The following is a 25,953-nucleotide window of genomic DNA, read 5'->3' as shown; positions in this document are numbered from 1 at the left end:
GAGGCCTTTGGCTTGGGGGAAGGAGGCAGCTCGAGTGAGCCCAGGGGCATTTGGGTGCCCAGCTCTGTGAGGACCCTGGAGCCCTGAGCAGCACAGTCTGTGACCCAGGAGGGGTGTGATTGGTGGCTGCCCGGGTGCCTAGCCTGGCGCTGTGGGGCTGTCTGTAGCAGCTGAGACTCTGATACCAACATTCCAGCAGCCTGTGGGTCTCTGAGTCTCAGGTTTAATGAATCAAGGACTTGGGCCGGTAACTGGCACCTAAATGGTCCTTGAGAAACAGTCATTCTGCTGCTGATGATTATTCCAGAGTCTCTGATAAGAAGAGTATCAGATTCCAGGATTCTGTGTAAGGTTCTAAGATTTAGGCATCCTCTAATTTGCAGCAAGCAAGATAGTGGGCAGCTGGCCTGGCCTGCAGCTGCATCTCCTGGCCTTTACTTGGGCTCTTGAATGGCCAGGCCCTGACCAAAACCAGCCTTCAGGGGCTCGTGGGGGACAGGGGCTGGCTGACTGGGGACTCACTCCCAGCATCTGCCCCGCACTGGGGAGGCCAGGGACTGGGCCTTTGGCCTCACTACCCTGCTGTCTCTCCTCCTCCTTCCCATTCTCTGGACTTTTCATCTTGGGAAGCAGGAGGCAGAGGGGCCTTTGGACCCCGCTCTAGGGGTGGGGGACAGCGCTGGGGGGTGGGGCTTGGGCCCTGCCCCAGGCTGGGGGTGCAGCACTGGCCTTGGAAGCAAAGAACCCCCTGTCCCCGGGCTCGCTGGGCCCCATCCTCCCACTCAGTCCTATCCTGTCACCAGGACCACTGAGACCTTGTCAGCTCTCCTCCGCCCTCACCTCTCCTGTCCTGTGCACTGGCACTCTGCCTCTCCCCCGTCTTCTTTCTGTGTCTTTTGTCTCGCCCTTTCACTGTCTTCCTCCTCTGTCTCTCTCCTTCTCTGTCTCACCCTTTTCTTGTCTCTTTCAGTTTCTCTCTGTCTCTTTCCCTCTCCTCCTCCAGTGTCTCCCACACCCTCCCCCACCCTGCCCCAGCCTGGGTTCTTCACCCTCTGTGGACCCAGAGCCTCTTTTCTCCCCATCCTTCCCTCCCTTCTTGTGAGGGGTCTTCTATAAGGGGGAACAACCCCCTCCCCACACACCTTTTCCCTTTCTCTTTCATCCACCCGTCCCCCTCCCCTCTTCCATCCCCGTGTAGCATCTGGTGTGAGGAGGGCCCCCTCCCCTTTCCCTACTGTGGTGTCCCAGTGTCTCCGTGGCCGAGGTCCCCACGGAGTCACCTGGAACACAGGAGGCCCAGCCCAGCTCTTTCGTCTCTGCTGCCCCCTGTTGTCATTGTGTTCTGTTTGTGGTTCAGTGCCGTCCTCTCTTTCTTGACTTTGTGGTTTTTTCTTTTTTTCTTCCTTCCTTCCTTCCTTCCCTCCCTCCCTCCCTGCCTCCCACCCCTCCTCTTCCATTCCCTATCCTCCACCACCCATTCCTCCCAGTCTTCCCCTTTCCCATACCCCACTCACTTTCACCTCCTTGTCCCCATTCCCCACCCTGCCTCTCCCTCCCTCCCTGTCTCTCTCTCTGTATCTCTTTCTCTCTCTGTCTCTCGCTGTCTCTCAGGTCCACAGCGTCTCATACTCTACACCAGTATTGCTGTCCTACTCAGGTCCTTGACTCCATGAAGCTTACCCCCTCAGGCAGGCTGGCAGAGAGCAGGTAAGAGCTAGACCCACCCCTCCCCCAATCCCTCACCCCTCCAGACAAATATGAATATCATTGCCAGCCCCTCCCCCATCTTCCTCTAGCCCCTGGAGTGATTGTGGAATGGGTGTCTGAGCGGGTGAGCAGAGTGACTGGGGGACCAGGCCAGGAGACCAAAGAGGACATTCACAGCCTGTTTGTAGCTTGACCTTCCTTAAAAATCCTTCTTAGATACTTTCCCCCCAAAGTGGGAGTGGTTGGTCCTAGAATATGTAATATTTGAGCTGTTTTGTAGGATGAGTAAGAGTCTGCCAGTTGGATAGGATAGGTTAGGGTGTTTAGGCAGAGGAAAAGGATAGGTTAGGGTGTTTAGGCAGAGGAAACCATCTGCCTACACTTTTGTAGAAGGAGATTATTTCCAAGATAATTTGAAATAAATACATTTTCTGATTATAATGTATAAAATGAAATTTTAATAGCAATGGCAAAAAAGGCTAGGTCCATTTGAAAGTTTAAAAATACTTGTGTTAAAGAGGAAACAAGAATGGAATTTATGGACTATTTAGAGTAGATGTCAATTGAGAATATTATAGAACAAAACCTATGGGATATGACCAAGGGGGTTCCCAGAAGAAAGTTTGTAGTTTTAAATGCTTTTATTAGAGAACAAGACAGCTTAAATGAACTAGCTATTCCAATCAAGACTCTATAAAAAGGACAACCAAAAGAAAGTAGAATTAAGTAATTACTATAGATAAAACCAGAAATTGGGCTTCCCTCGTGGTCCAGTGGTTAAGAATCAACCTTGTAATGCAAGGGACACCGGTTCAATCCCTGGTCCAGGAAGATCCCACATGCCGTGGGGCATCTAAGCCTGTGTGTAGCAACTATTGAAGCCTGAACGCCCTAGAGTCTGTGCTCTGCAAAAAGAGAAGCCATAGCAATGAGAAGCCCACACACCACAACTGGAGAGGAGCCTCCACTCACCGCAACTAGAGAAAGCCTTGGCACAGCAACGGTGACCCAGTGCAGCCAAAATAAGCAAATAAATATTTTTAAAAAGACAGAAATTAATGAAATAGAAAACAAAAGGTTTGATAAACTAAGAGATGTTTTTTGAAAAGACCAGTAAACTAGACAGACCATGCTCTGGCAGATATGATTGAGAAAAAGGCAAGAAAACATGAAGTATGATGAAAGGGATTTAACCACAGATTCAGAAAATATTAAAAAGTCATGAGAAAGTGCTTTGTATAATTTTATACCAAAAAATGTGAAAATCTAGATGAAACGAGTGGTTTTCTAGGAAAATATAAATGACCAAAATCACTTAATGAGTGGCAGAAAACCTGAATAGAATAGAACTGTATAGAAGAAATTTAAAAGATGGTCAAAGTTTTCTCCTCAGACATGGTAGTTCAGGTATGATGGAGCTTCTGTCCAATCTTGATGATCAGCTACGTTTAAAAAAAAAAGAAAGAAAACTATATAGCCTAACCTCACATATTAATAGAGAAACACATATTTTAAATGTGTGTTTTAGATTCTCCAGCTGAACCCATCAGTGTATTAAAAGAAGGCTGTATCACAACAGGTGAAGGTCTGTCCCACGAGTGCAGGGGTTGTTCAACATTAGGAAAGCTGTTGTTATAATTGATTATACTAATAGTTATACAATCTTTTCTTTTTACTCTGTCTACATAAATGCTGAAAAAATAATCTGACAAAATTACACATCCATTCTTGATTTAAAAACCCTTAGTGCCTTAGTTATCTCTTGCTGCATTAGGACAATTTGTTAAACTACGATAGATAACTAGTACAGTAAGCTAGGAATGAGTGAAAACCTCCTTCACTTGGTAAGAATTTTTATCAGAGACCAAAATCAATCATCAAATGTAACAATGAAGTGCTAGATAAATTTCCATTCAATTCAAAAACAAAATAAGGATGACTCTTATCACTGTCACTAACCAATATTTTTCTGGAAGTTTTAATCATTGGGATTAAAAAAAGTGATATAAATATCAGAAAGAGGATTAGCATTATTGGAAGACGATATGGTTGTCTACTTAGATAATCAAAGAGAATAAAAGGAAAAATTATTAGAACTAATAAGAAAATTCAGTGAGATGGGTAGATACAGGATAAATGTACACCCAAACCATTAGCTTCTCTGAATACCATCAATAATTAGAAGACATAATAGAAAAAGATTCCATTCGCAATAGCAAAGAAAAAAAATTCCCACAAATTTATAAGAAATTTAAAATACTCCTTTGTAGAAAACTATAAAATTTCATCAAAGGCTGTAAGGCTTGAATAAATTGAGAGTCATGTCCTATTCTTGGATGGGAAGAATTTAATATGGTTTAAAATGACATCCCCCCCCAATTTGATCAAAAGGTTCAATGTATTTCTCATTAAAATTTTAGTGGTATTTTCTTTGGGGATCAGACAATTGGATTTTAAAGTTCATTTGGAAGAGTAAATGCCCATGAATTACTAAGAACAATTTGAAAAAGAAGAACAATGAGGGGGGACTTGCCCTATTAGATTAAAAACTTAACATAAATCTACAGAAATTAAAAATATATCATAAATAGAGGAATACATAAATTGAACAAAATAGAGAATTTAGAAACAAACTCACATATTCATATGAGAATTCAATTTATGACAAAGAATACATTTTAAATCAGTGGGAAGTCAGTAAATGGGATAGGATTTGGAAAAAAATCCTACCATTTGGAAAAAATTTAAGGAACTTCCCTGGTGGTCCAGTAGTTAAGACCCCACACTTCCAGTGCAGGGGGCATGGGTTCAATCCCTTGTCTGGAAACTAAAATCCTGTATGCCGCGCAGCACGGACAGAAAAATAGAAGAAAAAAATTTAAGTTAAATCCCTACCTTGCACAAAAATAAATGCAAAAAATAAAACTGTAAAAGTACCAGAGCAAAATCCGGAATATTTTTATAATAGAGTGGAGAAGTCTTCCTGAGCAGGACTTAAAAACTCAGGAGCCATAAAGTTAGAGCAATAATTTCAGCTACAATTAAAGTTAAGAACTTCTGTGTGGAAAAGATACTCTGCTGCTGCTGCTGCTAAGTCGCTCCAGTCGTGTCTGACTCTGTGCGACCCCGTGGACTGCAGCCCACCAGGCTTCTCCATCCATGGGATTCTCCAGGCAAGAACACTGGAGTGGGATGCCATTTCTTTCTCCATAAAAGATACTATACACAAAGTTAAAACAGAAATAACAGGCTAGAGGAAAGTATTTGCTACATAGATATCAGGCAAAGGTTAATAACACTATCTATATCATCTCCTGGAAATCAATAAGAAAAAGATGCACAACTCACTTAAAGTGGAGAAATAACGGTAATTTGACAGTTCAGAGAAGTAGACAGCTAATGAATGAGAAAGGATGTTGAAGCTTACAAGTAACTAAAGAATGTAACTAAAAAACAACAAAGTACTGACTTTCAAGTACCAAAATCTAGAAGATTAAAACAGTTGTGAAGAAACAAAATTGTGTATTCTTTGATTAGAGTACAAATTGGTTCCATTTTCTTGTGGGACCAATTTGTTAGGTGCCCCCAGAAACTTAAATTTACATATACTTCCAAGCTGAGAACTATGTTTCAGAGCTAGATTTCTCTAGAGTTTCACTATTAGACCCCAACGTGGCCAGCTAGAGGCCTTTTCCAAGTACCTCAACCCCAACTGCAAACATAAGCCACACTGTGCAGCTCTTTATCACATGCCCTTTTGTAGGATAGCATTCTCAGCCAGCTCTTAATGAAAAGGTTGCATGATGTATGCTTCTTAGATGAAGACAGGATTATGTGAGTAGGAATAATCTTTATTTTTAGCTGGTCTATAAAAATGTTAAAGCTACGGAAATAACTTTTATCTACATTTTAAACAAAACGTGCATTCTTTGCCCAGCAATTCACCTTTTAGAAATCCTTCAAAACTACTTTCAGACATATGCAAAGATGTTCTTTGCAGCATTGCTTATAATAGCAAACAATTAAAATAACCTACCTGTCCATCAGTAGGATTTCTTTCATGATCCACCCATACTCTGTAGTAGATCAAAAGAAAAAGATATATCTCTATATACTCACCTGAAAAGACCTCCAAGACTGATTATTCTATGAAAAAAGCAAATTGCAGAACAGAGCTTATAGTATGATCCACTTTTGTAAGGAAAAGAAAACCCTCTTGAAACAATGAAAAAATGTTATGCATACCCTGTCACAATTTTTAAATTACTGGCCTTTTTTCTTGGTCCCAATTCCTTGCCTTTACTAACTTGTTTCCTTCCTCCTCCATACTTTTCCCCTGTATCCACCTGTTCAGATGTTATTTTTCCTTTTAATAACTTGCTCAAATGCCACCTCATTCATTCAGCAAGCATTTGTCCTGCATGGTCTCAGTTAGTCCTTGTGCTGAACCTTGGTGAGACATGGGGATGAGTTGTGTCTGATCCTACAGTCAGAGAGCTCAAGTCTAGAAGGGAGAGAGACCCATAGACAATGATAGGTTCAGAGTGCTGCCAGGGGAGGGGTACCTCACCTCACCTGTCCCCTACAGGAGTGGATGTGTACTAAGTCTTGAAAGAGCAATAGCTTTCCTTTATCCCCCAATCCTGCCAGAAATGGTTGCCTACTTTTTGCGTCTTCTAAGTAGGATGACCTAATGGAATATAGTTGGGTCAGTACCTTTATTCAAGTCCAAATTCTGCTACTTACCAGCTTGACTCTCAGCAAGCCTCTAAGCTTCTGTTTCCTCATCTGTGCAATGAGGATAATGCCTATTTAACCTCTCAGGGCTGATTTTAGGATTGGAGATGGTACATGTAAAACTCCTGGATGACTATCAACTCATGAAGAGCAGGGGCTACCCATGTCTTGTTTTCTTCATAGACAGTGTGTAGCCTTGGATTGGATTGGATTTAAAAGTTGTACATGTCTAGGGATGGTTCTGGGCAAAGGATGGACTGACTACAGTGGGGTTTTGAGATGAGGAGGCTGAATATAGTACATGGGAAGGGACCAGGGGTTGGACTATAAAAAATGAGACCAGGGAATTCGCCAGCAGTCCAGGGATTAGGATTTGGTGTTTTCACTGCTAGGGCTTGGGTTCAGTCCCTGGTCAAAGAACTAAGATCTTGCAAGCCGTGTGGCATGTCCAAAAGGAAAAAGAAGAGAGAGAGCCAGGTCTCTGCTCTTGGCATGAAGGTGACACAGGAGGGAAAATAAATGTAGATGGCCCTGGGGAATGGAGCCCAGGCAGGGCATTCTGGCCCTAATTCATGGTCCTATTCTGCTACTGATGCCGTCTCACAGTACGGGCAGGGAAGCATGGTGGACCAATACTTGCAGTGGTCTCAAATTTCAGTTCCACCTCTGGCACCCACTAACTGGGTGACTTTAAACAACCGACTTTACATCTCTGAGCCCAGTTCTTCATCTGTCAAAAAGAACCACCAGCATCATAGACTTTACATCTCTGAGCCCAGTTCTTCATCTGTCAAAAAGAACCACCAGCATCATAGAGTTTATTTATTGAGGGGTAGAAGAGATCATGGGCTTCCCTTGTGGCTCAGCCGGTAAAGAATCCCCCTGCAGTTTGGCAGACCGGAGTTCGATCTCTGGGTTGGGAAGATCCCCTGGAGAAGGAAAAGGCTACCCACTCCAGTATTCTGGCCTGGAGAATTCCATGGACTGTATAGTTCATGGGGTCGTAAAGAGTCATAAAGAGAAGAGATCATAAATAGAATTCACCTTGTTGAGTGCCTGGCACATAATGAGTGCTCAAAAAAAAGGGTAGCTATTATTAATGTTCACTTCAGTAGACACTTAGGGAGTTCTGCTGTGGCCAGGGCCTATGCTGGGTAATGGTTCTTGCCTTCCACAAATTCCCAGTCAGTTGGGGAAACTGAGGAGGGCTATGACAAAGGAGAGCACAGCGTGGGAGGTGCTGTGGAGTGGCTTCCACAGCAGTGAGAGATCTAGCCCTACCTAGGGCTGGTGCAGGTCATCTCAGCCTAAGAGCTGAGTCTTAGAGGATGACTCAGAGGCAGCCAGGGGAAAGGGTGAAGTGTGCCAGAATATTCCAGGCAGAAGGAATAGCATACGCACAAGAACCTGGATGTTGTTGGGTAGAGCCAGAGGTTTGTTAAGAGCCTGGGTTGCACGGGTCCCAAATGGCTTCAGGTGGCCTGGGAACCTCCTGAAATTGAATGCAAAATGTTGTGTTTGTCTGGTTGTGTGGATTTGCTGTTGGGGAGATGGTTCCTGGCTTTCATTAAATGCATAAAGAGTTTTATGTTCCTCCAGAAAAAGTTAAGAACCAGTATTGCTAGTGATGAAGTGTCATGTGAATGGATACTAAATAGAAAAATTTGGTAAAATTTGTGTTTTAGAAACATCACATTAGCAGTCAGTATGAAAAATGGATCATATGCGTGGAGGCCAGCTAGAAGGCCTGAACTGGGGTGTTGGCATTGAAGAAATGACTTGGAGCAGTGCTACTGTGTTGCTTTACTCCAGTGGACACTGTTCACAAAGAAGCATTTTAATTTCACCTTATGGAATCTAAATCCTTTGAGAGTTATTAATGAGACAGATCCAACAGCAGGTGAGAGAAAGGGAGAAGGCAAGGATGAGTCAGTGTTAGCAGAGGGCCCCAGGGACGTGAATCCAGAGTAATAGTTCAGGAGGCAAAGGGAACCTCTGTTAATGCTCGCCTAGCACCCAAAGTCCATGGTCTCAGATATAATTGCCAACTACCGTCCTGGTTCTTGGAGATCCTGAGTGACACTGGAGGCATTTATTTCTCTATGCATATTGGAGAGGAATTACTTCTGGTTTGTGAGTCACGTATTTGTTTTCCTGAAGAAAGTAGTGTTTGAACCAATTATCCAAGGTCTGTAAAGATTTTGAGTGATAGAGATGGGAGAAGATGCTCTGATAGTGAATGCCAAGGCCTAGAGGTGAGAAATGGTAAGGCTGTACATTGAGGCAGAGATTAGATATACCTCAGACAGCCGTTTGCGGAGTCCAGGCTCCTTTGTCATGGTAGGCAGCTGGAGAGCTACGAGCAGCTCTTGAAGAGGGAAGGTAACATGATCAGGTTAGCATTTTAGAAGGAAGGGAAACTAGGGAGGAGACTGTTCCAGTAATCCAAGAGAGGTAAGCTAAGGTAGGGCTTCCCGGGTAGCTCAGCTGGTGAAGAAACTGCCTGCAGTGCAGGAGACCCTGGTTCAATTCCTAGGTTGGAAAGTTCCCCTGGAGAAGGGATAGGCTACCCACTCCAGTATTCTTGGGCTTCCCTGGTGGCTCAGAGGGTAAAGAATCTGCTTGCAATGCGGAAGACCTGGGTTCGATCCCTGGGTTGGGAAGATCCCTTGGAGGAGGAAATGGTGACCCACTCCAATATTCTTGCCTGGAGAATCCCCATGGACAGAGGAGCCTGGTGGGCTACAGTCCGCAGAGTCACAGAGTCAGACACAACTGAGCGACTAAGCACAACACAAGCACACTGAGCTAAGGTAGTGGCCGTGGGGAGGGAGCAGAGGAAGTGGATTTGAGAGATGATTGGGAGGAAGAGAGAACTGGAGTCAGAGGCTGAACAGATAGTGGGGGTGGAGATGACCAAGGTTGGAGTTCACAGTGAGTTGCCCATGCTCAGGCCTGGCAGTGGATTCATTCATTTAAAAAATATTTATTGAGTGCTAGACAGTGTGTTGGGCATTAGAGATATAGCAGTAAACAAAACAGATGCCTGCCCTGGTGGATCTTACAGCGGATGAGATGGATAATAAATAAGCAACTAAATATATATTAATAGCTTGTGTCTGGTGCTACACCTATCTGGGGAATGATGTTTCAGTGAGTGCAAAGGCCCTGAGGCAGGAGTGGGCTTGTTATGTTTGAGGAATGACAGGGAGACCAGTATGATTGGAGAAGGAGTGAGTGAAGGGCGAGAGGAGTCGATGATGAGTTAGCAAGAGCCAGATCATGTGTAGTCTTTTAGAGCTATTCAGGGGGGTAGACGGAGAAAGCAATGGCAACCCACTCCAGTACTCTTCCCTGGAGAACCCCATGGATGGAGGAACCTGGTAGGCTACAGTCCATGGGGTCGCTAAGAGTCAGACACAACTGAGTGACTTCACTTTCACTTTCATGCATTGGAGAAGGAAATGGTAACCCACTCCAGTATTCTTGCCTGGAGAATCCCAGGGACAGAGGAGCCTGTCGGGCTGCGGTCTATGGGGTTGCACAGAGTCAGACACGACTGACGTGACTTAGCAGCAGCAGTGGCGGGGCGGGGGAGGGGGTAGAATCAGCAGGACTTGGTGGCTGATTTGCTGAAGGGCTTCCCTGACAGCTCAGTTGGTAAAGAATCTGCCTGCAATGCAGGAGACCCTGGTTTGATTCCTGGGTCGGGAAGATTCCCTGGAGAAGGGATAGGCTACCCACTCCAGTATTCTTGGGCTTGCCTTGTGGTTCAGCTGGTAAAGAATCCACCTGCAATGCAGGACACCTGGGTTCGATCTCTGGGTTGGGAAGATCCCCTGGAGAAGAGAAAGGCTACCCACTCCAGTATTCTGGCCTAGAGAATTCCATGGACTGTATAGTCGGTGGGGTTGCAAAGAGTTGGACACGATTGAGTGACTTTCACTTCACTTGCTAAAGGAGCAGGAAGAATCTAGGCTTGGGCCACTGGGTGGTGGTGCCCCTTCACGAAAGTGGGAAATGCAAGAGGATAGGTTTGCAGTGGTAAGATGCTGAGTGAGAGGTCCCTGTGAACTCTGAAGGCCCTAAGAGCCATCTTGGTGGAGCTTCCAGCAAGCATTAGGCTTGGTGAGACCCAGGAGAGAGGTCCATGCTAGAGAGAGAGAGATGTGGGGGTCCTCAGCCATACCTGAAATTATGGAATGGAATGAGATCCCTGGACAGTGAGTGTGGAGTGAAAGAGAAGAGGACCAGAGCAGAACTGGAGAAGAGGTACCAACATATAAGGAATGGGGAGAGGAAGAGGAGCTGGGGGTGGTCCTGAGAAGTAGGAGGAAAACCAGCAGGGAGTGGGCTCATGGAAGCAGAGGAAGGGAAGAGCCGTCTGCACACAGGAGGGGCTTGTTAAGAGTGGCAAATGTTATAGCTGGGAGAAGTAAGATGAGGGTGGGAGAAAGTCTATTGGCTTTAACCAGTGGGAGGTCCTGGGCGACCTTACTAAGAAGAGTTTCTGTGGCTTGGTGGGCACATGAGGCAGATTGCAGTGGGTTGAAGAACCCGTGGGAGGTACTGAAGTGGAGATGGCCAGTGTAGACGAATTTCTCAAGAAGCTTAGCTGTGAAGAGGAGAGAGGGACAGTGATTGCTCGAGGGAGATGTGGGGGCAGATAGAGGGTTTTTATTCCCAGATGGGAGAGACTTGAGCTTCTATAAATGTTGGTAGGAAGGAGGCAACAGAGAGGGAGAGGTTGAAATACTGGAGGGAGAGGGGATAATTGTTATGGAGGAGGTAGCAGGGGTGGGCTCCAGAGCCTGGGTGGAGAGACTGGCCTTAAATAGTATAGGTGTCCTCTCTTTCCCACAGGGAAGGAAAGCAGAGATAGTGGTGGTGGGGGGAATACAAGGGCATTGAGGGGATTGGTGAAAGAAATGCCTTGGAAAAGTTCAAAGCAACAACATGGAGAGCATGGATGCTGGAGCTAGGAAGAAGCAAAGAATATTTCTGGTTGGAAGTCAGGGAGGACTTCCTGCAAGAAGCAGCAATTGAGCTGGGTTGTGAAGTTTAGATAGGATTTCAAAGGGCAAAGCTCTGTGCAGGAGAAAGAAACAGAGTCAGCAAAAGCATAGAAGCATGAAAAGGCTGGTTCATGCTGACAGAATAACGGACAAGCTAGTTTCATGAAGGCTGGGCTGGAGTGAGCAGGGTAACACTGATGCCACTGATGCTGACAGTCACAATAATAGTTACCATGTGTGAGGCACCAAACCTACCCTGTGGCAGGTGCTTTACATACTTGAATTTACTTACTCCCACCATAACCTACAGAATAGGTGCTTCCTCATTTTGCAGTAAGGAAAGTAAGTCCTAGAGAGGTGAAGAAATGGACTCAAGGTTACCTGGATAGTAGATGGTGGGGCTGATACTTAAACCCAGGTCTGTCTAATTCTAAAGCCTATGCTTCTTCCACCTGACAGGAAAGGCCAGGTGAGGCCATAGGGTGGGGGAGCTTTGAATGTCAGGTTGAGGAATCTGAACTTTGTGCAGGAAGCAAAGGGGAGCCGAGGTGGGTGTCTGAGCAGGAGATCCACACTCAATGGTGGGATATAGGAAGCCTAAAGGGGTCCAGGAGAGTACAGAGAGAAAATCAGATGACTGCAGTGTCAGGTGAAGGGTAGCAGGGGCCTGGCTCGGATAGGAGGGGAGCGAGCCGGGGGACTGGAAGATCATTTGTTACCCGTGATAGCCTTGAGAAGTGTGGAGTTTCTGTCTCCTTTTATAGATGAGGAATGGGAGACTCTGAAAGGAGGAGCTGTTTGCCCAGGACTGGAGCCCTGGCTCATGTGGTTTTGCTGACTCAGTGAGTCTGTGGAACAATGTGTCAGAGGGAGCTCTGAGTATGAGGAGGGTGTGTATGTGTGTGTGTGTGAGTGTGTGTACGTGCATGCGGGCACCCGTGCACCCTTGTCTGTCACATGGACACCATAGTGCCTTCCCTTTGCCTATCCGCTTTCCTTCCCCTGTCTTCCCGATCCTCCAGTACCCTGCATTCCATATTTCCTTCATCCCCCAAGCCAAGGGGTCTGGGAGTGGGGTAAGACTCTTTCATTCACTAGCCCTAGGAGATCTGTCACCTTTTTCACTCCCAAGACACCTGGTCCTGCCCCAGCTCCCATGCCTGTCCATCCACCCCATGAAACTATAGTCCAACTCCAGTGACTGGCCCCTGGTACTGTTCTGCAAGACCCAAGAAATATGTGCTTGTTCCTGCAATGATTCCTCCCACCACTGTCGTGCTTCTGTGTGAGTGCAAAGGGCCACTTAATTAGGTTCAGTTCCTGAACAGTTCACCACCATCACTGTGTTCCTATCGCTCTTGTTTGCCAGGCACTTGACATGTATTCCAGTCCTTGCAACAATCCTGTGAGGTTGGTACCATAAGCCCCATTTTTACAGATGAGGAAACCAGGGCTCCAAGAGGGGCATTAACATGCCTGGGGCCACAGCCTAGAAGCACTTGTAGAGCTGGTTTCAGAACCCAGGTCCATTTGCTTCCAAAGCTGTGGACTTCACACACTCCATTTCTAAGCATCTCCTACATTCCAAACCCTGAAGCCTTCAGGAGATACAAATCTTTGTCCTTCAAGGGCAGGATGGATTTCTGGAGATAGTACCAAGTCTACCCAAAGGACCTGCTGGGCAGAGCCCGAGACTTGGAGCTCCAAGAACTTCCAAGTTTAAATCCTGACTCTACCACTAATCCAGCTGTGTGACCTTGGGCAGTTATCTAATCTCTCTGAGCTTCAATTCCTTCATCTTTAAAATGTTGCAGAGTTGTTGCAGGGGTTAAATGAGATGATACATGCAAAGTGCCAGCACAGAGCTGGTTGCTACTTATTTATATTAAAATGAAGGTTGGGCACCAGTCTGATCAGAAAGGGAGTTTACTTACTCTTAAGTTGGAGCCCAGCCTGAGTGTGGGGGAGGGCCAGTCCCAGAGGGGGACTAGCAACAGGCTCCTCGGGGACTAGCAACAGGCTCCTCGGAGACTGAGATGGGTGTGGCCCTGTTGGTCACGCTGGCCTTCCCATTCCAACTCCCATCCTAGCCCCACCTCCCTGGTTCCAGCCCTTCTTGTATCTCCCCTGCTCTGCAAACTAATGCCTCTGCCTCTCTCTGTCACCCGCCGCCTGTGGCCTCTACCCTGCCCTTCCTGGCCCCAGGGAAGAGGAGGAGGAGGAGGAGACTGAGGAAGAGGAAGAGGAAGACGCTCATCAGTTCTGCTGTCCGGCCTCCGAGTGCAGTAGTCCCTCCTCTCGGTAACTGAGAGGACAAGGGTCATTTTCTATGCAGAAGCAAAAGCCTTAACCAGCCCCCACCCCTGCGATCCCCCATGAGACCCCGTCCCTGCTTCAGGAACCGGATGGGCAAGCATCCTGCCCCATCTTTGTCCACTCCCTTCTTGGAATTCCCACCCCTGCTGCTGTCTCCCCTGGACTCCAGCCCCCGAATTATAAAGGCTGGAGTCCTTGGTCTGACTAAAATGTGGGAGCAGCAGAGCTTGGAGCTTGAAACCTGGACCCTCCCGTACCCGCACCCCACTTCCCAGGCACCCTGGAGCCTGCCACTCCTGGAGAGGTCTCCAAATGACATCCCAAGGACCTACCTCTGTCCTCTGTGAGCACAAACAGAGATGCAGGGTGCCTAGGGCTTAGAGGACCAGAAGGGGTTGGGACCCAGCCTGCTCGTTCCCTCGCTGTGGCCATTGCTGCCATCTCTTCTGCTTGACGGCCTCATCCTGTGCCCCCTGCCGCTCCCATAGTGCTCTGTAAATATGATCAGGAGGAAAAGGCCTTTCAGAGTGCGTGTCGCTGTGTACAAAAGAATTTCCATCAATAAAAGCTGATCTCTTCTCTCTGTCTGATGTATATTCCACCCTACCCACTTCCCTCTCCCCATCTCCACCAGGGCCTTACCCTCTTTCCTATCCATGGCTGGGAACAGGGGCTGGGAAAGAGAGTAGGGTTTGATTCCTGGTATTGTCAACACCCAGAAGGCACTCAATAAATGAATGAATGGTGCGGCGCTCTCGTCATGGGCAAGCCTAGAGCCTTCTTCAGCCTGAGGTGGCATGAGCTGGTCAACTTGGGACACGTGGCTTGGCCTCTCTGCTACCCAGTTTCCCCATGTGTAAAAGGAGGAGGGAGAGTTGGACCAGAGGATCTCCAAGGGCTCCTCCAGCTCTGACATTCTGTGAATCTGAGATGGCACAATTTTAAGAAACTATGATTACATGAATTCAAGAGAGGATAATTCAGTGACACATTCCATGTGTTTCTATTTCTATGATGCTGTGATTTGAGGATTCTGCAATATGGTGGTTTTTAAGATTTCATGATTCTACCATTTAAAAAATTCTGATGGTATGCTTTTAACATTCTGTGATGTTACGAGTCCTTGATTTTGTACTTTCAAGGTTCCAATTTTACAGCTTTAGGGATCTTGGAGTCTGAGGGAAAGCCGCTGCCTCCAGATGCAATGACCCTAAATATTTCCTGCACCTGCCAGAGGCTGGTTCTAAGAATCCCCAGAGGCTGTTGGCAGGAAGGCAGAAGGTGTCGTCTGTGAGCTGTAGGACCTACACCTTCCGTGATGAGTCTGTGTTAGGAGCAGAGCCAGGGGACTCCCAAGTGGGCTCATTGCCCCTGCTTTCCCTTTCTGAGCCTTGCTTTTTTTTTTTTTTGCATTAGACAAATCTGAGTTTACCTTATGGTTCTGCCACTTACTCTCTGTATAACCTTGGGCAAATATTTTCTTCTCCTTGAGCTTCATTTTCTTCCTGAGTATAGTGAGAATAGATCTACCTCTGTGGGTTGTCATGAAGATTAGCAAGAAGAAACACAAGGAGCTCAGCATAGGGTCTAATGCATGGTTGGCAACTGCACAGTGATTGGTGGCTCCTGTTTTGATTAAGGCCCAGGTGAGAGTCTCTCCTCTCCTTTCTTTCCCTCCTCCCTTCAACATACCCTTCACATGCTCCGGTAGTTTTCCAGAGGCTTGCCTCACTCTTCACTCATTGCTTAACTGACTTAGGCACTCAGCTCCTCACTCACTCATTCAAATTCTCATTTATTTCTCCTCTCCTTCTGTCCCTCCCTCTCTCTTCCTCTCTCCTTTATTTACTCTTCCAGAAGACATTGCTCATATACCTACTGTGTGCAAGGCTTCAAGCTAAATACCATGAGAGACCGAAAGTAAGACAGTGACTGTGTTCTCCTTAAGTTCTCCATCTCTCAGGGGAGATGAAAATTCCTTTGGGAAAGTAGGCAGGGTACTTTCCTGAAGGGCAGAAGTGATTGAGCAGATATGGCTTCAGTAATGAGCAAAATATGTTCCTGGCCCAAAGAGGAGGAAGATGTCAGGATCATTTGGGGGTGGTGGTGTCCAAGGATTGCTGGAGGAAGAGGGGCAAGAATGGAAGGCTGGGAAGGGTTTGAATAGATGGTTTGAGAGGTGAGGAGGCATTAGAGAGTCAGGTGCAGCACGGACCAAAACCTGGTGGAGAGCTCCAGGGCTGTACTGGGGAATGGTATGTAGACTGCTCTGTTCAAGCTGGGTGTGTGAGTCTAGGTGACCTTTGGCTGTGGAGGGAGAGACCATTTTACCCTTCATTTGATTGGAGATGAAAGTTGAGGGCCACAGGGGCTCAACTGAAGATCAGATGGCTATCATGGGAGACATGGGGGTGTAGACTCCTGTGTCGGAGAAGGCAATGGCACCCCACTCCAATACTCTTGCCTGGAAAATCCCATGGACAGAGGAGCCTCGTAGGCTGCAGTCCATGGGGTCGTGAAGAGTCGGATGCAACTGAGCGACTTTCCTTTCACTTTTCACTTTCATGCATTGGAGAAGGAAATGGCAACCCACTCCAGTGTTCTTGCCTGGAGAATCCCAGGGACGGGGGAGCCTGGTGGGCTGCAGTCTATGGGGTCGCACAGAGTCGGACACGACTGAAGTGACTTAGCAGCAGTAGCAGCAGACTCCTGTGTAGGCAACTGAAGTGGGTGAGGGCCTATGGTATGGGAATGGGGAAGGTTTCTATCAGTTGTAAGGGAAAAGTGTGTGCCTGTGCACATGTATGCATGAGGCCAGCAGGTGCGAGAAGAATGAGAGGTTGTACACTGTTGTGTATCTGAGGGAATGTGATTGTATGAGGCTGGGTGTGAGGGATTCTGAGTGTGTGAGGTTGATTGTGTGAGGTGGTAAATTTCTGTGCCTGCAGACTCTCTGTGTGTCCCAGGTGGAGATAATCATAAGAATATGTGTCAGTGGCTTTTGAGCATGTGGGGCTGTGGCTTTTAGGGTGGCAGTTGTCAAGCTAGATGGTCACACACACATGGCTGCCAGCTCTGGTCTTAGGGGACCAAGGTAGCTGCGGGGCACTGGCCTGGGCATAGGGAGGGTCCACAGCAGTAAATCACACCAGGCCACCGCCCATGGGAAACAGGAGCAGTGTAGGCAATGAACACTTCAACAGAGAATCTCAAGTTAGCCAGTGACAAGGACGGCCTGTGACATGAGTGTGCACAAAACATAAAGGGATGGAATCTGATCCTGTCAGGGTTTGTGGGGAGTGGGAGTGAGTCAGAACCAACTTCCCAGGGGGGCTGGCCTACTCGTGGTGCCACAAGATGAGATGAGCTCAGCCAGATCAGCGAAGGTTGCAGGTGGAGGAGAGAGGGAGGACACATGGGCAGAAGAAGCTAAGGACTGGGCACAGGCATGGCACTATGGATCAGCTCGCTGTAGCCTGGGAAGTGCAAGGGGCCTGCTGTCACCAACATCTAGGAGCTTCAAGGGGCTGGGGGTGGGGTGGGGACTAGACGGATTCAGCTAAAAAGCTGCAAGTGGGACGCTGGCCTAGAAGATAGGGAATTGGGGTTCTCATCCTGCGTGACCCTGAGCAAGTCACTTTGACTATGTGAGCCTTAATTGGGATCTCTCGGTTCTGAGCATCTTCTACCCTTGGCCAGGCAAACCAGTGAGTCATTGCTGTCAAAGGCAGGCACTTCTTCCATTTAACCTCAGTCTTTCCTGCTTTCTCCTGGTCACTTTCTCATTCAAACACTCCACAAATATTTACTCACTGTCTGGCCCTCTGTGTGCCACTGTGTGAAGGCACAGGGAGCTGGAGAATGGCTCCAGAGGGGCTGCTCGGTGCTGGGCTGGTAGGTACAGGCATGAGTGATGATTTGACTCCTGGCTCCTGCACTGCTGAACATAGAGACTTTGGGCAAATGACTTCATCTCTCTGCATCTCAGTTTCTTCATCTGTATTATCCCCTTCAAGGGAAACAACCCAGACCTTGCAGAGTTGCTGGGCCTAGCTAAAAGTAGGTCCTTAGTAAATGACAGCTATTATTTTTAGGGCTGCAAAGGAAGCAGAGCTGAGATTCAAACCTGATCTCTGTGCTCCCAAGCCTACATTGTCTGCTGGGTACCCAATGAGCCCTTGAGATGGCTTCACCCTTCCCTGCAAGTCCCTGTACCAAGCCGGGCTGGCCTCAAGTTTGGAGTCTCCATGGCGCTGGGATTGGGCAGCAGAAACAGCTTGCTGAAAAGCTGTCAGGGGAGAGGGAGGTGACTGCAGTCCCTCCGCCCCTCTGCCCCCAGCCCCTGCTGGGTCTGGTCTCCTTGCCCAGTCTTCCTCTAGAGCCCAGTGCTTCTTTCCTCATCTAGGTGTGCTGACCTCCTTATCTTGTTTTCTTGTCTCTAACTTCCGGTCCCCCACTTCAGCCCAAGTTGTCATGGGGATAGTCCTCAGCATCCCTAGCTTCCTCTTACCCTCATCTTATGGTATCCATAGCAACAGCCCCCATTCATTTCCATGGCAACTGCATCCTGATTCCATCCCCTGCTGGCTGCCTGGCTCTGGGCAGTGCCAATAAAGGGAAGGAGGGAGAGAGACCTCCCATTAGGGGCAGCAGCCGGAGTGGGTCAGTGCCCCTGACCCTACAGCCCTGAATCCCTACAGCCCATCCCGCCCTGCTTCTCCCCATCATAGTGCCTTGGCTCCCAGGGTCCTTCACGCCTCATCTCTACCAACTCCTCCTAGGCAAGGCCCTATTCTATAGCTCCCCCACTCCACCCACCCCAGGAAGCCTTCAAGGCAGCAGGGGAACTAGCACAGGCTCTGGGCTTTTAATTCCTGTTCTGCCACTTGCTAGTCCTGAGACCTTTGGCCTGAATTTCCTCCTCAGAGCCTTCTCCTCACCTGCAAAATCGAAATCCTAATTCTTCTTTCCCATTTGCCATGCAGTTAAAATACATGCAGAAAATGCCTGACACAGGGAAGGTGCATTGTAAGTGAGAGTTTATTTTTATTCTGCTTAGCCCCTGGCCCCCTCCCCAGCAAGAAAAATTTCTCCTGAGCTCCCCCAGCATTCCCTTCGTTCCCCAGCCCTTAGAACTTGCAGCTTTATACTGTGGTTGTTTGTGTAATGCACAAGTATATGTGTGTGTGTGTCTTTTCTTTGCTCCTGCTCCTGGCTGGGAGGAGTCTGGGGAGAGGTAGGTCTCCCAGGGCCTTTCTGAAGTCCAGGAATCCAAAGAGGGAATAGCATTTTGAGCTCCACGAAGATGAGAAACTGAGGTGCATAGAGATAAAGAGACACACCCAGGCTCACACAGCGGGTGGATGGCCATCAGGACCTAAACCTATGTCCACTCAGCTTGTTACTGCACATGTTCTGTGTGTGTATGTGTGTGTGCGTGTGTGTGCATGTGTGTGTGTGAGTGAGAGACACAGAGAGAGAATATGAGTCTGTGTAAGAGAGATTTTTCCACATTATTAGCATGTTCCTTGGTGTTCTGGGGGTTCTGAGTTGAGGGATCCCACGTCCCCAGGTCCCACTCCTTCAGCAATGTGTATGATGCCTTCAATCTCTGTCCTTTTTAGGAGGCTGTGTTGACAGCCTGACCTCCCTGTCACTATTACCTTTGCAACCAAAGCAGAAGAGAGAGCTCTCGAGGGGAGAACTGCCACTGAGTTGAAAGCCAGGGGCAGCGTGGGGCCTGAAGTAGGGAGAGGCAACAAGATGTCGTGAGAAGGCAGCCTGGGCTCTGGATTTGCATCCTGTATGACCTCGAGCAAGTTTACGTGGCCTCTTGCCTCAGTGTTCTCCTCTATAAAATAGGGCTACTGGTGCCTGCCTCAGTAAATTGTAAGCCTTCAAGGGGCTTCCCAGGTGGCACTAGTGGTAAAGAACCCACCTGCCAATGCAGAAGACAAAAGAGATGCAGGTTTGATCCATGGGTCAGGAAGATCCCCTGAAGGAGGGCATGGCAACCCTCCCCAGTATTCTTGCTTGGGAAATCCCATGGACAGAGGAGCCTGGTGGGCTACAGCCCATGGGGTTGCAAAGAGTTGGATACGACTAAGCACACACCCACACAAGCTTCCCTGGTGGCTCAGACGGTAAAGTGTCTGCCCGCGTGCGGGAGACCTGGGTTCGATTCCTGGGTCGGGAAGATCCCCTGGAGAAGGAAATGGCAATCCGCTCCAGCATTCTTGCCTGGAAAATCCCATGGATGGAAGAGCCTGATAGGCTACAGTCCATGGGGTTGCAAAGAGTTGGACCCGACTGAGCGACTTCACTTTCACTTTTCACTTTCAAGCACACACCCACACAATGAGCCAATTAATGCCCTTGCTCTAGGGATAGAATTGACTATAGGGCCCTATGGCAGCACAGAAGAGGGGCCTGTAAGCCATCCTGCATGAAGGGCTCAGGAAGACATGGAAGGTCACACCTTAGCTAAATGTTAAAGAGTGAGCAGGAGGTCGCCAGGTTGGGGTAAAAGGTCAGAGGGTATATGAGGCAGAGGTCTGGTCAGGAGAACCACCTATGGTTATGGTGAGGAAGGAGGAAGGTGAGGTTATGGTGAGGTGAGGAAGCTAGAGGTTATCTTATGGATGATGATTCCTATAAAACATAAGTTAGATCATGTCCCTTCTCTGCTCATCACAATCATAGCAAACACCAATGTCTTTATCGTGGGTTCAGTGCCCTTCACAGTTTGGCTCCCATTGCCTCTCTGATCTCATTTCCCCTTGTTGACTCTGCCCTAGCTACACCAGCCTTCTGGCTGTTCCTCAAACATGCCAGGCACAGTTCTACCTCAGGGCCTTTGCACTGGCTCTACCCTCTGGACTGCTCTTGCCTCAGATAACCACACAGCTCGCTCCCTCACTTCTCTGATTATATGCCATTTATTCAAAAAGCCCTTCTCTGACTACCACATTTAAAACAGCACCTTTTATCGCCCTGCTGTATTTTCCTTCCTAGCACTTCTCCCTGCCTGAAATGATAGTATATATTTATAGTCTTCTTCTCCCACTAGAATGTCACCTCCCTGAGGGAACAAAACTCACACGTCTTGCTCATGATTATCTTTCCAGCACCTAGCACTGTTCCTGGCCTGTAGAAAGGGCTCAATTGTCATTTATTGAATGAGTTATGAGAAGCCATGGAAGGGTTTTAGTGGGGGAGCAACATGGTCAGATTTCTACTTTGGAAAGCTCTCACTAGCCACAGAATGGAGAATGGATTGGGAAGAGGAGACGAGTTGAGGTCAGAGTTCAGGTGAGAGGATTTATTAGCCCAGCCACCAGAGCTCATTCACTGACTTCCTCCCTCCAGAAGCTTTTGCTGAGCATCTACTCTGTTCCAGGCCTTGTGCTGTGTCCTAGCAGGGAGATTACCAAACTCTCTTCCTGTGCTGGGATTCTGGGAGTCAGGAACACAAATAGCTGTCATGCTTTGCCAAAGCTAACCTGCTACATAAAAAGAAGGACAGCCATGTGCTGTGTGTGGGAGCCCTGAACAGGATCAGCCATCATTTCTGGCTGGAGGCGGGCTTCAGGAGGGCTTCTTAGTGGTGGCATATGACCTGACTTTTGATGGAACTAAGGTGTGTGTGGGGGTTCTCAGATTGCAGATGGCAGAAGATGATAGGGACAGCATTCCAGGTGGAAAGTACTGTATGAGCAGTTGGGAAGGTGGAAAGGACAATGGGAGTATTGGGGAGAAACAGGATTTGAGCAAGGTTGGAGGGAAGAGTGGATGGGGTGGGGGGCTGGTAGCCAACTCTGCAGTGTGGCTTAATGTTTAAGAGTGTGAACTCTGGAGTCAGACTGCCTGGATTTGAATCCTGGCTCTATCATTAATAGCTGTGTGACCATAGATATGTTATTAACCTTTCTGGGCCTCAGTTTCTTTATGTGTAAAATGAAGATGATTAATAATACCTACCTCATAGGGTTGTTTTGAAGAGTAAGCAAGTTATTAAATGTGAAGCAGTAAGAATAGTAGCCTTGGTGGCTTAGACGGTAAAGAATTTGCCTGCAATGTGGGAGACCTGGGTTCCATCCTTGGCTGGGGAAGATCTCATGGAGGAGGAAATGGCAACCCACTCCAGTATACTTGCCTGGAGAATCCCATGGAGAGAGGAGCCTGGTGGGCTACAGTCCATAGCATTGCAAAGAGTCAGACATGACTGAGTGACTAAGCACAAGAATAGTGCCTTACTAAACAACAGAGGATGAGATGGTTGGATGGCATCACCGACTCAATGAAAATGAGTTTGAGCAAAGTCTGGGAGATAGTGAAGGACAGGGAAGCCTGGCGTGCTGCAGTCCATGGGATCGCAAACAGTTGGACACAACTGAGCAACGGAACAACAACAAAACATTAGCTACATTAGTCTTGGAGAAGCCTCAAATGCCACAACAAGGACTTGGGTTATCTCTCTCTCTCTCTCTCTCTCTCTCTCTCTCTCTTTTAAATTGGAGGAATGCAAGTGGGAACCAAGGATGGTTTGTGAACAAAGTTGATCAAAACTGGGAGGCATGTGCTGAGAGGGGAGAGGCTGGGGGGTGGGATCCTGCAGTCCTGAGGGGGAGAGAGGTGCATCTTAGATGCTTGGGGGGCACTGGGCTGGGTCTGACCCCTGAAGGGGGACTTCACAGGCCCCAGAGGCCCAGGAGGAGAGAGCATTTTGGGGTTCAGGGCAGCCGTTCAGTCTGTTTCCACCTTGCTCCTGACAGTGTTGAAGATTAACAGTTGGGAGGGTCGGGGATGAGCAGAGGGCAGGAGCCCTCATTAGCGCTGAGCCAGCACCAACTTTGTATCCCACTGCCCCCAGCCCCTAAGCCCCCAGCCCAAAGTGTTCATCTGTCAGGCTGGCAAGACCATTGTAGCTCAAACTCCTGAAATGGCTGGGAGCCTCCCTACACCCATCCCAGCTTGCCCCCCATTCTGGTCCTGTGCCCTGCCCTCTGTCAGGTAGGGGCCAGGGAGTGGCCCCTTAACCCTTTCATTGGTCAAGAGCTCCAGTGCCTGCCCAAACCAGATCACTCTCTGGGCCTCAGCCATACCCATTCCCCCCACAACCCCCTCCATGCCTCCCCTTGCCTGTCCCCCCTCCCAAACCCCCTCCATTGTTCCCATCTCTGTGGCTTCTCACCGTCCTGCTTGGGCTCAGGGCGCTGGGCTCTGTCGCCACCTGAGTTCCCTGGCAGCCTGGTTGCCATGGCACCATGGGAGCAGGTCTGGCAGAACAACAGCTCTGGGTAACCAGGGCGGGCAAGACCCAGTGCCCCGCTCCTACCACTCTTCGCCCTTGTTCCCTTCCCCCGAGCTGAGCAGAGGAGGCCATGAGGAGAAAAAGGAAGTTGCCCCGCAGGGCAGCTCTTTACCTGTGAGAATGCTGGTGGGAGGCGCCTCCCGCTGTCACTGAGCCCTCGGCCTGGCAGCCAGGGAACACTGAGAACTGGCCAGGCCTGGAGCCCAGGCCTCTGGGGGCAGAGGTGGGGCTGTCGGGGGCAGGGCTGGGTGAGCAGGGGAGAGCCTGCGTGTGCAGGGTATAGGAGTAGGCTCAGGTCTAGGGACAGAGCTGATCTGGGATGGTGCTGGGCTCGCGCTGGGAGGGGAAGAGGTCTGAGGGGGTGGGGATATAAGGGAACTGGTCCCTCAGGGGAGGAGGGATTTGGAGACAGAGCTGTTAGGGGCTAAGATGATTAGAAAAAGGAACTTGAGGGGTAGGAGTGGAAGGAAACGGGTCTGAGGATAAAGCTGTGAGGGGACCTGGCCATGAAGGGACCAGGCTGTAAGGGTAGAGTAGGACTTGGGACAAGACAGTGAGAAGACCTGGCTGGAGGGAAAGGAGTCTGAAAGGATGGAGCTGTGAAGGGGTGGGGGTCTGTGAGGGGGGAGAGGGCATTCGAGGATGGAGCTGTAAGGGGACAGGGCTGAAGGGGAGGGGACAGGGCTGAAGGGGAAGGGATAGGACTGTGAGGGGAATAAGAAGACAACTTTGGGGGTAGGGCTGTCCTCTAGCCTTTAAGTATTGGGGTCTCTGTATCTGTGAGGAGGCTGGGGAGGATGGTGCTGTGGGAAGGGATCTGGTCCACCCACTCTCAGTCTGGCCCAGCAGGCCTGTCTCCTGTTCCCACATCCTGGCTCATCTTATCTCATCCCCACAGTGTGGAGGGTGATGCCCCAGGCAGTGACCTGAGCACAGCGGTTGATAGTCCTGGGAGCCAACCCCCCTACCGGCTGAGCCAGCTTCCCCCCACCAGCAGCCACATGGGGGGCCCCCCTGCTGGGGTGGGCCTTCCCTGGGCTCAGCGGGCGCGCCTCCAGCCAGCCAGTGTTGCCCTGAGGAAGCAGGAGGAGGAGGAGATAAAGCGCTCAAAGGCCCTGTCTGACAGCTATGAACTCTCCACGGACCTGCAGGACAAGAAGGTACCCAAGAAATGCTCTGGTCGCGGGTGGGGGTGCCGGTGGGGATGGGGGGGGGTGAGAGGACCAGGGAAGAGATTGGAATATGGTGCTCGAAGGTGGTGTCCAGGGAGGGATGGTGAGACTGGAATGGAAGAGGAACCCTTCACCTGACTGGGACCTCACTGACCCATTCACCATCCATCCACTGAGTCTTGTATTCACTCAGCAAACATTTAGTGAGCTCCATGCTGGACACTGGAGATGTGTAGATAAAAGACCAAGTCCTCAATAATCTCAGTGTAAGGGGAGAAGCACACATGTAAGTTGACAAATTCAGAACACTGTTTTCCAGTATATCACATGTATCACACAAGATATTGTTTAGCCAAAAGGGGGGCACAAAATACTATGTACAGAAGTAAAAAAACTGGAAGGATATATCCCAAAATGTAATTGTGATTATGCCTAGGTGTTGGGAATTTAGGTGAAGCAACTTTCTTTCCTTCCTCCCTTCCTTCCCTCCTTCCCTTTTTTCCCTTCCTTCCTCTCTCTTTCTCCCTGTTCTTTCTCCTTCTTGCCTTCAATTGATGTCTTCCTTTCTTTCCTGTTTTAGCTTCTCTGTTTCTTTTCTCTTTAAATAGTGAACATCTACTTTTTGTAAATAAAAAAAAAGAAAGAAAGAAAACCACAATTCAGTCCCGTGTGACATGTGCTATCTGATAATAAAGTAAGAACACCACCCAGACCCCAGCCTGGTGCATCCAGGCAGCTGTAAGCAGTTAGCTATGACTCGGTAGGTGGTATGCCTGAGGCCCAGGGAGATGAGGAGGCTGTCGTAAGTTTCTGACTTTGTTCCCCTCCACCTTCCCCTGCCAGGTGGAAATGCTGGAGAGGAAGTATGGGGGCTCCTTCCTGAGCCGCAGGGCCGCCAGGACCATCCAGACGGCCTTCCGCCAGTACCGCATGAACAAGAACTTTGAGCGGCTCCGCAGCTCAGCTTCAGAGAGTCGCATGTCCCGCCGCATCATCCTTTCCAACATGCGGATGCAGTTCTCCTTTGAAGAATATGAGAAGGCACAGAACCCCGCGTACTTCGAGGGCAAGCCTGCCTCGCTGGACGAGGGTGCCATGGCTGGGGCCCGGAGCCACCGGCTTGAACGGGGGCTCCCATATGGCGGCTCCTGCGGAGGGGGCATCGATGGTGGGGGAAGCTCCGTCACCACATCTGGAGAGTTTTCTAACGACATCACGGAGCTTGAGGACTCCTTCTCCAAACAGGTAAGCATCCCTGAAAAGGGCCTTTTCTCTCCATCTCCACGCTCTGGCTACTACTACAACCTTTTCCCTGTACTTCAAGGAAGTTGCCCAACAAGTTGTTGTTTTGATAACAACAAATAGCTAGCATCTGAGTAGGGACTGTGAGGGTAATGAGAAAGGATTGGCAAGAGAAAAATTATATTGTTCAAACATGCAAGTTCTCACTCTGGAACATGAGCCACTATAAGATTAAGGCCTAACTAACAGCTCCTACTTTATATCAGGTCCTCTATATGCCTCATAATGGCCTTCGAGACTGGGGGTGCTATCCTGGTTTTACAGAGGAGGAAACTGAGGCTCCACAACCCTGAGAGGTGAAGTGACTTTTCCAAATTGGATCAGGACTCAGCTCTGTCTGGTTCCAAAGCTTTCCCTTATACCATACGATCATGGACCAGGCTCTGTGCTG

General features: G+C 48.7%; 1 protein-coding gene across 10 annotated transcripts in view; it reads left to right on the top strand.

The window, feature by feature from the left end:
* The window catches only part of IQSEC2 (IQ motif and Sec7 domain ArfGEF 2), an 81,711-nt gene that overhangs the window by 34,451 nt on the left and 21,307 nt on the right, over positions 1-25,953 (top strand). For 5 of the 10 annotated variants that reach the window (XM_061410201.1, XM_061410193.1, XM_061410199.1 and 2 more), the window contains 3 exons: positions 1,612-1,707; positions 23,987-24,248; positions 25,104-25,505. In XM_061410201.1, the coding sequence (XP_061266185.1) occupies positions 1,612-1,707; positions 23,987-24,248; positions 25,104-25,505 (760 nt within the window). Of the gene's footprint in view, positions 1-1,487; positions 1,708-23,986; positions 24,249-25,103; positions 25,506-25,953 lie in introns of all 10 variants that reach the window. The other 5 variants (XM_061410194.1, XM_061410196.1, XM_061410200.1 and 2 more) reach the window with 2 other exon arrangements.

The sequence above is a fragment of the Bos javanicus genome, chromosome X (assembly GCF_032452875.1).
Source record: "Bos javanicus breed banteng chromosome X, ARS-OSU_banteng_1.0, whole genome shotgun sequence".
In the NCBI taxonomy this organism is placed as follows: domain Eukaryota; kingdom Metazoa; phylum Chordata; class Mammalia; order Artiodactyla; family Bovidae; genus Bos; species Bos javanicus.
Note: the sequence above shows the minus strand (reverse complement) of the source record. Positions and strands in the feature narration are given on the sequence as shown.